Source organism: Lepidochelys olivacea (genome assembly GCF_965140295.1).
Source record: "Lepidochelys olivacea isolate rLepOli2 genome assembly, chromosome: 6".
Classification (NCBI taxonomy): domain Eukaryota; kingdom Metazoa; phylum Chordata; order Testudines; family Cheloniidae; genus Lepidochelys; species Lepidochelys olivacea.
In genome coordinates this window covers 72,081,582-72,092,467 of record NC_140416.1, presented here as the reverse complement: position 1 = coordinate 72,092,467, position 10,886 = coordinate 72,081,582, and the positions used below count along the sequence as shown (strand labels likewise).

At 40.7% G+C, this 10,886-nt stretch overlaps 1 protein-coding gene across 2 annotated transcripts in view; it reads right to left on the bottom strand.

The window, feature by feature from the left end:
• Positions 1–10,886, bottom strand: part of FMN1 (formin 1) — a gene marked incomplete at its 5' end in the record, with an annotated part of 373,959 nt that overhangs the window by 98,386 nt on the left and 264,687 nt on the right. For both annotated transcript variants that reach the window (XM_084632400.1, XM_084632401.1), the window contains 3 exons: positions 507–566; positions 4,726–4,872; positions 10,485–10,614. In XM_084632400.1, coding sequence (XP_084488526.1) covers positions 507–566; positions 4,726–4,872; positions 10,485–10,614 — 337 coding nt within the window. The remainder of the gene's footprint in view (positions 1–506; positions 567–4,725; positions 4,873–10,484; positions 10,615–10,886) is intronic.

Below are 10,886 nucleotides of genomic sequence, written 5' to 3'. Positions count from 1 at the left end.
AAAACTGATGGAAATCATAGCAGTGTTCAGTTCGCCAGCAGAGACAGCCAAGTTCCAACAAACAGCCAGGCTATGGTGTTATGCGATAGCAAGAGTCCTAACATATAGTATAGCCATTTCCAATAACAAACACTGGTAGCGAACATGCAGAAACAAGGCTGCCATTAAAATTGTGTAGCTTTCTGAAAAACAACATGCTGCGAATTGTCTGTATAACTGCATATCAAATAGGGCTTGATTGTTCATGCCTTCCAGGTTCTAGGAAATTATACAATTACAAGTATTGTTTGGTGAAAATGCTAACAAAGTATAACATTGAAAGTAGACAATATTTAGTCTTGGTCTTAGTATTCAATTTTATAAATTTTATTTTCCCTGTTCGAACTATTTTATTCAGACAAGAAAAATTAGTAATAAATTCAAGTCTTTCTCTAATCTCTTTGTCAACACAATCTCTCTAAGTAATATACTGATACAGTAGTTAATGCAGCAAATGAATCATTTACCTTGTCCAAGTGTCGTAAGTAATATATGACAACATAATCCACAAGATTAATACCGTTATCCTAGGAATAAATTAAATATATTAATTAAAAGGTTAACTTGGGAGTGAAAACAATGTCAAAAGACCTATGATGAAAGTAGTTTTAAATGAGTGAAGAAAATCACCAAATCATTTTAAAAGGAATATAATCCCATTTTATTAATTTATGTGGCCTTGTGGAGTAGGATACACAATGTATTAGTTGCAGAGTCATTGATCATAAAAATCCAACTAGTATAATAATCAGGGACCTGATTTTCCCACCACAGGACACCGATAACTTCTACCAATTGGCATTACTGAGACCCTGCAGTGGGAAAAACTGACAGGTGTTACAATTCTCTAATAATTCAAGTAATTATATAAACAAATATTGTAATTGCCTGAAAATTTAATAAATTCACACATTTTAAAATTCACAGGTTTTAAAGCTAGACAGGACCTTTAGTTTATTTAGTCTCACCTCCTGTGTAACAGGCCATGAAGTATATAGCCATTCCATATCTTTTATACCAAATATAAAACCATGGAATATACACATGCTCAGTGCATTTCGTACATAATGTATGTTGTTTCATGAATATATAGTTCTACCATGTTAAAAGATTTTCACTCAACAAAGCCACTACTTTTTCGGTCCTGCATTGCCTGTATTATTGTGCATGACAATGATATATTTTCATATGTTACTGAATCAATTTACCTCATTTCAGCTGTGGAAATAGATAAACAGTGCTTCAGGTATGGAATCATAAGTTACAGGAAATTATTAAACAGCACAAAAGAAAGACAATGTAGTGTATTATACGTGGAAGGTCTTTGATGTCTTTTTTTTCCATTTGTATATAGTGTATTGATAGCTATCAGGATAAAGGTTTGGATATGCACAATGTATGACTTGCTGCACAGAGCTGTCTGGTGTATATTTGAGTCTGCAACACATTACATTTTATTAATAACCCAGAGTACCAACATTTGTAATTAAGCAAGTCACTACTCTTCATACAGGCAAAACAATATATATATACTGCCCTTGTGAAGTAAAATATTAGTTCTACTTTATTCTATATACACTCTTACACCACACAGACAGAATATACCCAGGTGCACACCCTACATATTACTGTAATAGTCTTTGTACAAAGTATGCTTTGTGAGATATCATTTGAAAACTCATAATTTGCTGGTTATTATTGTCCTGATAAAATTTGTGTGGCAACATTGTATGTGAAGTGGTAAGATTCCACTGTATGGTATTATTACCACATGTTCCAAACTGAGGTTGGCAAACTGGTCTGTCTCAAACAAAGCAATGTCCTCTCTGCTTAATTTGCACTTAAACAGTAAACAGAGTCACCAAGCAACAAGAGAAACAAACAAAGCTCCAACATGTGAGGAAAAGCATCAGGGAGCATCCTTTCCTATGGACTCTTTGTCTCCTGAATCTCAGCTGGAAATGTTTTTTCAAGAGGAGGACTGACACTAAAAAAAGGAGAGACAAACACCACACAGCATCCCTCTCTTTCTCCCTACCCATCACATCCATGGCACTAGAAGCAACAAAGGAAACATTCACTGGACTGGAGAAGAGGTTCTGACCTAAGAAGTTTGGTCAGTAAGACTGCTGAGAGCATCTGGTGATAAAACTTTGCTTTGAACTTAACATAGTTTGTTAAGTTAGGCACTAGTTGCGTTTTATCTTTATTTTTCTTGTAACCATTTCTGACTTTTATGCCTCATTACTTGTACTCACTTAAAATCTCTCTTTGTAGTTAATAAACTTGTTTTATTGTTTTATCTAATCCAGTGTGTTTAAACTGAACTGTTTGGGGAACTCCATTTGCGGTGGCAAGTTATGTGCATATTATTTCTTCTGAAGCAATAACAGACTTAATATAAACTTGTATTGTCCAGAAGAGAGTTGGGCATACAATGGGCATACATTTCTTGGGGAAGGTCTAAGGCTGGGAGTGTGTTGGGGTCACGCTGCAGTATAACCAAGGCTGGTAAGAGCCAACGTGTGGCTGGCTGGCTGGCTGCAGCACACACACAGACATAGCTGGGAGTGACTTGTATGCTGGATGCTGTTTGTGAGCAGTCCAGACTGGAGGTTACAACAGTAAAGCATTGTAAAGGGCACCCCAGGTTAGTGTAGGGGTGACACAGCCACTCATTAGTCTGGATTGTACCCTAGTATGTCACACACACCTATCACCTTTGTTTGGCAGAAGACTGGGTCACAGACACAGAGAGATTTAAAGTGTGGGACCACAACTTTATTATCTTTCCAAGCCTTCATGCCACATAATCAATATTAAGGGTTGGCTTTTTTCAACCTATCCCTAAGATGAATCCTGATCCTCTCCCACCCAGTGACGGATTGCTTTATGGTCCAATGGGGCCTGTGCCCAGAGGCTCCGACCAATTGTGGGGCCCTACAGGAGCACCAGAACACTAGCCACAACCCCTGCTCCTCCTCTCTCCCACTCCTCCTCTTCCCCCTGAGGCCCTGCCTCCATCTCAGAGAAGCCTGTGTGGAGGTGGTGAGCAATTCCCCCTGCCCCCAAGCAGAGCTGGCTGAGTGCTGCTTGCCCAAGCCCCAAGCTGAGCTGGCCACATGAAGGGCCCCCCTACCCAGCGCAGCACTGGATTGAGGACCCCTCCCACCCAGCACAGCATTTGACCGAGGGACCCCCACCCCCACCCAGCACAGTGCTGGAGTGAGGGGCCCCCCGTACGGGGCTGGAGAGAGCCACTCTCCCTTCTTCCCTCCTTTCCCCTACTCTGAGCCCCTTTCCCCCTCCCCGCCCCTCCCCAGCGTGGAGTTGCTCTCAGTCCCTTTCCCCTGCCCGCATGGCATGGAGATCTCCCGAGCCCCTCCCCTGTGTGGCACTGAACTCCCCCAAGTCCCTCTCCCTCCTCCCCCCGCTGGCCCTCTCCCCTCCCCCATGTGAAGCTGGCCTGAGCCACTCACCGAAGACCCTCTCCTGCCCTACACAGGGCTGATCCGAGCCCCACCACTCTCCCCTCCCACCTGAGCCCTGCCCCTCAACCCCACAAGCTTCTTTTTGGCAAAACTGAGCACTGGTCCCATTTGCTCTTGCCAACTGATCACCAGTTGCCAACTGATCATCTTCCCAAAAAAGTTGGGACGTATGGGCCCAAAATGGGACATATAGTCATACTAGCCAGGGGTTCCCAAACTTTTTTTTTTTTTTAGCCAATTGCAGCAGGGAGATTTATAAAATTCCCACCTCCTCCCCTGGCCAGGCACGATCACCATGTGCATTCAGGATGAGAGGGGCACAGAGCAGCCAAGCCTGCACTCCCACCATTCAGGACCACAAGGTTTGTCTTTCCACTGCTGATCTGATCAAACATCATCCCTGCTGAAATGGAGGTAGGGCAACATGAGACCCAAAAGTGGCTAATTTTTAAATGTCCTCACTAAAGCCTTAAGTAACTATCCAGAGACCCTTTGGGGTTCCAGTTTTTCAGAAAAGAATTGGCCATCTAGGCTGATTTTTCTTGCTCACTCAGTGTAGCAGTTCAGAATTCTTGTGTTACAACTGTTATTTGAAGAAGATGTGATACTGGCCAACTTAAAAATGAAGACAGGCAACACTTTGCAGGCCATGGGCAGACTCTTCCACCAAGAATCCAAAGCCATAAACTCAAATCTGATCCTTCAGGTTTCCAGTTTCTAGCCACTGTTCCTAAACTTGACCCTCAAAGTAATTCCTCACATGCTAGTGGCTTTTGTAAAGATATGCAACTAATATCAGGAGTGAGGGTTGGAGACAGTCACTGGAGAAACCTTCATCCCTCTGTGAATCTTGACTGAAAAATACACAAAAAGACTTTGACACCAGGATAATATTTTCAGTGGCAGAATCTAGGTGAGACAGGAGATGTCTATGTGTGCATGTGTGAGGCAGAGGGCAAAGTGGGGAGAAAGAGACAGAGGCCAGTAGTCACTGAGGAGGAAAATTCTTTGTGAAGCAAATGATCTGGGCAGAACAACAAAGAAGGGAGAAACATTCCAAAAACAACATCTACAAAGTGTGCTGCTGTTTAAAACAGATAATGGTAAGAGGCAAGCGAGATCAACCTTTTGCAGATTATGGAACATGAAAAAGATCACTTGACAAATGCCCTTTAAAGTAAAAAATACTACTTACTCTGCTCTTGACATCCTTCAGTTTCGGAAGAATTTCCAAACCAAATCCATCTGCTTGACCTCGTGTCCTGTTTCCCCCATTCATATAATTTCCAAAAGCCAAAATCAAGCCTAAAATTTCCTTCACACTTTTCATGTCCAGCAAATCCTGAAAGAGGAATACTAATTTGTAACATCAGGTGGTACAAGACATTTACAATACTTTTACTGTTGCCCAGGAATGTTACAATGATGAGACAGACAAAAAATATGGATTTCCCTAAAGCACTTATACCAATATTTACCATAATACCAGTGAAAGAGTCCCAACCATTTTCTACAATTTGTACTTAAAATACAGTAGTCATGAAAATGGCATTATGAGGTTCCATGTTTGTCACTTACTGATTCCACATCAAAGTAAAGTAAAGGGATGTTTTGTGATTTTGGGCTCTGGACACTATAGGAGTCAAGCTGGATATTTTTTCCCCTCCCTCAGTATTCTCAGTAGTAAAGATTCTGCAGTCCAAATTATTCCCTCAATCATCCCTCTACAAAACCAGGCAGCTTTCAATGGGGATTGAACAGGTGCTACTAGGGGAACAACCAGAAGACTGTGAACTTGCAGAGTTGTAACTGTGCATCAATTTGGCCTGCAGCAGCTTTCTTTCATTCTCTCACAAAATCACCAAACATAAGTTAGTCTTACTCTCAGAGCCCAGGATGCAGCGTTGGCAGTTTAAAAACAATTCATTCATTTGCAAATTGAGAAAAAGTATTATTTATTATTATTTGTATTACAAAAGTGCATAAGAGCTCTAGTTATGGAACAGGACCCCAGTGAGGTAGGTGCCATACAAACAGAACAAAAAGACAGACCCTACCAAAAGAGTTTACAATCTAAGTAAAATCTGACATGGAATCAATGAGGTATAAACATAGAAGCGCACAATGCCAATTTTAGAGTAACATAAGACAGCAGAACCAAGTACTGCCATTCACAACACTACCCATTAGGCCACTGTGTCAGTTCTGGACAAACTGGAGAGAGGCCAGATGTGGACAAATTGGAGAGAGTCCAGCGAAGGGCAACGAAAACAGTTAGGGGGCTGGGGCACATGACTTATGAGGAGAGGCTGAGGGAACTGGGCTTCTTTAGTCCGCAGAAGAGAAGAGTGAGAGGGATTTGATAGCAGCCTTCAACTACCTGAAGGGGAGTTCCAAAGAGGATGGAGCTAGGCTGTTCTCAGTGGTGGCAGATGACAGAACAAGGAGCAATGGTCTCAAAGTGTAGTGTGGGAGGTGTAGGTTGGATATTAGGAAACACTATTTTACTAGGAGGGTGGTGAAGCACTGGAATGGATTATCTAGGGAGTTGGTGGATTCTCCATCCTTAGAGGTTTTTAGGGCCCGCTTGACAAAGCCCTGGCTGGGATGATTTAGTTGGGGTTGGTCGTACTTTGAGCAAGGGGTTGGACTAGATGACCTCCTGAAGTCTCTTCCAACTATAATCTTCTATGATACTCATATTTTAAAACCTAACTTTCAAGGCTACATAAGAATTTTCTCCGTGGTAGAACTCAACATACAAGTAGAGCTGTGCAAAAAAAAAAGATTTTTTGGTTTGTTGGCAATTCCAAAAAAATAAAATAAAAATTCATTTGGGGGTCAAACTGAAAATTAAAATGTTTGAAAATTTCACCAAATAGAAAAATTGAAAAAAAAATGTGTTTCTGGGTCAAACATTTCATTTGATCCAAAATAAAAACATTGTTTGACATTTTTTCATGTTTATTAATTCAAAAAAATAAAGCTGAACAAAATTTCAAAACAAAGTTTTGAATTTACAAATGAAAATGTTTCATTTAAGAAATGTCAAAGTGAAACATTTTGATTTTTTTTAAGTTTTTTTTACAACCAAAACAATTTGGTAAAATCAACATTAATCCACAAAATGTTTCAATGTCACCAAATCTGCATTTTTTGTTAAAAATAGTTTAAGCTGAAAAACCTAGTTCTACATGTAGGTTCTGAGTCACACAATGAATTTCTTTTAGAAATATTGGAAAGAGATACTATACCAATGTAAGAACACAATTGTTTGCCTGTCTAAAACAGAGATGGACCAAGAGGTTGGTGTTTGGATTCAAGATTACAATTCTGGCCCATCGCTAGATTAAAGTGATGTGTTTTGTGCATGAAATGGACATGGAATATGAAATATATAACAGTCTATAACCTGGTGCATTATATAAATTATCAAATTTATCAAAAGGCTAAACAGTATTTACATGGCAGACTGTAATCACTCTCTAGACTGTAGTAACACAGGCAAATAGTTTTTTTAAGAGATTTTATTTTTATAGCACAAAGACAGGAACCTAAAAACAAACTGTAAAGGGAAGAAATTGAATAGATTGTGTCTTCTCCTTCTGAGATGTTATCTTTAATTTTGTATTAATCCATATGAAGTACAATGTGTAGTATCTTGTACTATGAAGGTGACACAAAATGATGCAGATGTTCTTACTCAAAGAAATTATAAGAGGAAATTACTGCACAATAGAGTAGCCATTTCAAAGATGTTAATAAGAAAGGGCTTTATTGTTAGTTTGCTATCTGCCCAGACTAAGGGGCAGTGGATTATTGTTCTGCACCTGGGGCAGACTCAGGGAGTCACAATCAAGCTCCCACCCCAGTTTCCCTGCTGCTTTAGGGAGAGAATAAGCTGCGCTGGTGTAACGTTGACAGACCCTGGTCGATGGCGGGCAGGATTGAACCCAGGACCTCTGGAGCTTAGTGCATGAGCCCCTACAGCATGAGCTAAAATCCAACTGCCTGCTAGCTAAGGCTGTAAAGCAGACTCATTTTCTCTCTCTCTTTAAGTGGTCTTGGTGCCACTAGATGGGACAGAACACCACACCCAGAAGGTGTGTGGGTTACAGTGGGTCTATACCCAGTGCACCATATGGGAGGTAGGCAGGGCAAGCCACAGTCTGGCAGTAAACCATTTTAAATTGCTTTAAAAAAAAGAAGAAGAAGAAAGGGCCTAAAGCTAGTATGGATAATGAATGGCCTCCATGTAAACACACACTATCCCTCCTAGGCATTAAAAACTGAAATTTGGGTCCAGAAGGAAGAAAAATAAATTCAGTGGTGAGATAAATGGTGAGAGAAGTTGATGACAAAATGGGTACGCTGTAAAAGATAAGGCAGAGACACCGGCCCTGATTTTGCATTCAGTGGACCACACTTCACCCGCTTGGGGAAAAATCAGAAGAAAGGGAAAGAGATGGGAGAGACAGTGACTGGGAGTCAAGAAACCTGGATGCTATTCCCAAGTCTGCTTTAGAATTGCTCTGTAACTTTGGGGAAGCCTTTCAAACTCCATGGCCCTGATTCTTATTTACACAAGGCCACTTTTTACCACCCTGGTATTGTAAAAGGACCTTAAAGTGAGTGAAAAGTAATTTAAGCCCCTTATCATTGACAGAGTGGTGTCCTTAGTATAAATGAGGATCAGGTGCTTTGTGCCTCAGAAATTCTGTGTGTCTTAATTCATTGTTTATAATGCACATTCTATAGGAAGCACCATATAAACACACAATATCATTGTTTTTATTACTATTTGGAAATACTGTGTGAAATCTTGTTTGTTTTTAACATTCCTAGGGTTTTAAGAAAGAAAGCTCATTTTTAGGACTACCTAAGTGGTTTTGTTTTAATGCCATGGCAGAATATGGTTTGGCAACATTTCTGATCTGAGTGCTGCAAATAAATACAAAACAGTTTTTGAGACATTTGAGCTCTGAGGGAGCTTTGTTTTCAGTTCACAACATTTCAGTGACATCACAGGTATAACCAGATTTACACTAGTCTCTTCTACACTGTTCGTTTCCTCTTTTTTGGCTTGTCTCTTTGTTTGAATTGGTTTTTGGGGCTCATTTTCCTCTTGAATTCTCGCTTTATCCCCATCTTCGGACTCTTCACTTTCCCCACACATTATACTCTCTCCCTCTAAAGCACCTCCAAATCCACTTTGCCAACATGTGAGCAGAGCAACAAGTCAAAAAACAGATCCTGTCAATTGCACCTTGCTCCTTCACTCACAGGTGGAGTGGGGCAGCAGGTAGTTCAGAAGAGGCTCTTCTTATGGTAGGCCAGACAATTTAGTATGCTTGCCTTTTGCATGAATGCTTGTGGTTGCCATCCCACAGTATTCTTGTCAGCAAGTTAAAGAAGTATGGGCTGGATGAATGCACTATAAGGTGGGTAGAAAGTTGGCTAGATTGTCGGGCTCAACGGGTAGTGATCAATGGCTCCATGTCTAGTTGGCAGCCGGTGTCAAGTGGAGTGCCCCAGGGGTCGGTCCTGGGGCCGGTTTTGTTCAATATCTTCATAAATGATCTGGAGGATTGTGTGGATTGCACTCTCAGCAAATTTGTGGATGATACTAAACTGGGAGGAGTGGTAGATACACTGGAGGGCAGGGATAGGATACAGAGGGACCTAGACAAATTGGAGGATTGGGCCAAAAGAAATCTGATGAGGTTCAATAAGGATAAGTGCAGGGTCCTGCACTTAGGACGGAAGAACCCAATGCACAGCTACAGACTAGGGACCGAATGGCTAGGCAGCAGTTCTGCGGAAAAGGACCTGGGGTGACAGTGGACGAGAAGCTGGATATGAGTCAGCAGTGTGCCCTTGTTGCCAAGAAGGCCAATGGCATTTTGGGATGTATAAGTAGGGGCATAGCGAGCAGATCGAGGGACGTGATCGTCCCCCTCTATTCGACATTGGTGAGGCCTCATCTGGAGTACTGTGTCCAGTTTTGGGCCCCACACTACAAGAAGGATGTGGATAAATTGGAGAGGAGTCCAGCGAAGGGCAACAAAAATGATTAGGGGTCTGGAACACATGCCTTATGAGGAGAGGCTGAGGGAAGTGGGATTGTTTAGTCTGCAGAAGAGAAGAATGAGGGGAGATTTGATAGCTGCTTTCAACTACCTGAGAGGTTGTTCCAGAGAGGATGGTTCTAGACTATTCTCAGTGGTAGAAGAGGACAGGACAAGGAGTAATGGTCTCAAGTTGCAGTGGGGGAGGTTTAGGTTGGATATTAGGAAAAACTTTTTCACTAGGAGGGTGGTGAAACACTGGAATGCGTTACCTAGGAAGGTGGTAGAATCTCCTTCCTTAGAAGTTTTTAAGGTCAGGCTTGACAAAGCCCTGGCTGGGATGATTTAATTGGGGATTGGTCCTGCTTTGAGCAGGGGGTTGGACTAGATGACCTCCTGAGGTCCCTTCCAACCCTGATATTCTATGATTCACTGTTTAGGTTTTCTTCTAATCATATAATCAATTATTTCTATTACTGTAACATCTAGGAACCCATTCTTTTTCTTCTAAAATGTATGTATTTATTTATTTTCTAGGGTTTTACTGATCTAGTTTAATTCATTTATTAAAGTTGGCTCTGATGCTGGTCTCTGTGTTACTGTAAGACTCTATTCGGTTCTGCAACATTTGAAATTTCTTTACTGAAAATATCTATCATTTTACATGAAATGACTAGCACTATGTAAGTTTATTAAAATCTGCTATTCCGCTGGAATGAAATGTTGTTATGTAAGAGCCATATAGTGCTTTTAAATTCCTGCAAAGTTAATGAAACTGCCGAATTATTTATATTATACCTCAATTAGCTTTAGGAAGCAAAGAAATACATAGTATTTTAAATAAACTTAATTTGTGATTTGCTTTCATTAGACTGGCAGAACCTACCTTAGAAGCACGAGTAATAACATCCACTTTACGATGCACTGAGGTTATCCCCTCAGAGAAAACAGATTGGAAGATTATACATTGGGCACGTTCTGCAAAATTGGGGATCTGGGATAACTCATACAAAAATCTGTGAAAATAAGAACTATACTGTAATACCAAATCATTACATTTCACATCTTTTGTTATAATATAACATGTCAGAGTAATAGTGTCAAAGAAAGCACATACATAAAGCAATCTTTCTTTATTTGAATTGTAAATGAAATATGATAGAACAAAATAACTGTTTCATGATCTTTTGCACAACATTAGAGAACAGACGAGATCTACTATCAAAGCTTGTTGGTGACAAGCAGAAGGACCAGCAAACTGGAGATTTCTGTTCCACTACTCTATGGA